General features: G+C 27.8%; 1 protein-coding gene across 1 annotated transcript in view; it reads left to right on the top strand.

Annotated features, from left to right (window-relative positions):
* KDM6A (lysine demethylase 6A) overlaps positions 1-1,238 on the top strand; it is a 178,221-nt gene that overhangs the window by 113,517 nt on the left and 63,466 nt on the right. The window contains exon 8 of the mRNA XM_045288276.1: positions 620-654. Within this exon, the coding sequence (XP_045144211.1) occupies positions 620-654 (35 nt within the window). The remainder of the gene's footprint in view (positions 1-619; positions 655-1,238) is intronic.

Raw genomic sequence — 1,238 nt, 5'->3', positions numbered from 1 at the left:
GTCAAGACTAGATTTATTGAAGCAGAGTGTTGGACTAAGTAGAACTGAGAATAAAAACTGAAATACTCATTCATTTTCAAGATATACTTGTTAATCTTGATACTATTTAATATTCTTGACTTTTATGTAGTTGGGTTTTTTTCCTTTTAAACAATGAAGGTCATCCAGTTTTGAAGACTGAAAAATAATCAAATGATTATTACCATGTGTTATTACCGGGGTCATCCTGGACTATGGCTTCTTTATGTATGTTTATATGAAATACATGCTATACAATTTTTGTTTTGATTTGTCTTAAATACAATTTTTTCCGTATTTTTAAAAATTGCAACTTAGTTCTTAATGTGTTCAAATGTATATTGATAGAAATTTTATTTGAAAGTGACTAAACATGAATAAATGTGTGGGGGTTTTTTGTTTTGTTTTTATTATGGTCATGTTCTTTAGCAAGTATATTAGTATAGTCTATTAAATAATCAACCATTATATTCCTCTGTCAAACTTAAATCAATATAGTGTACATTACACCAATGTGAAATATGTTTTATTTTATTCTTACCACTTTACCACAAATGCTTATATATTGTTGATTGATTTTTATTTTTATCATCCTTTACAGTTCAGTTTCACATTGCTCACTTATATGAAACCCAGGTAAGTGTTCTTATTTACCCTACTTAAAACAAAAATCATCAAATCGTCATTTATATCATGGTTCAAGTAAATTCAAGTTTAAACTTTTAATTTAATGAAGTTCTTATCATTGCCTTTTTGTGTTTTTTGCTTATTAAGTATGGTTGTTGTAATTGTTTTTTAATAACTTCATTTACGTTATTTTTCAAGATTGAAATACCTCTTTTACATGCATAGTGCTATATGAAAGGCATATTAGAGTCACCTTTTGATGCTGTTATCACTACTTTTCATAGCTTTCATATTTAAAACACCTGATCAGTTTAATTTTAGAACATTTTGTTTTAGTGTATGTAGATTTTGCTTGTTTATATATAAAAGGTATGACCTATAGAAATTCACTTTAGGAAGTGGTACTGGAAAATCAAGTAGACTAAACTAAAGGTAATCTTAGTTTAAGCAGAAATGAATAGTTGAAAATTAAGGATTGAATTTCATTTTAAGGCACAAAATAGATTTGATAATAACTCTTCAGTAAAAGGAGTCATGGTGGCTCAGTGGAGTAAACAGCAGGTAACTCACCAAAAGGTCTGTAGTTTGAGCTC

This window comes from Echinops telfairi, unplaced genomic scaffold (assembly GCF_000313985.2).
Source record: "Echinops telfairi isolate 266 unplaced genomic scaffold, ASM31398v2 ScPeMD7_19;HRSCAF=73, whole genome shotgun sequence".
NCBI lineage: Eukaryota > Metazoa > Chordata > Mammalia > Afrosoricida > Tenrecidae > Echinops > Echinops telfairi.
Note: the sequence above shows the minus strand (reverse complement) of the source record. Positions and strands in the feature narration are given on the sequence as shown.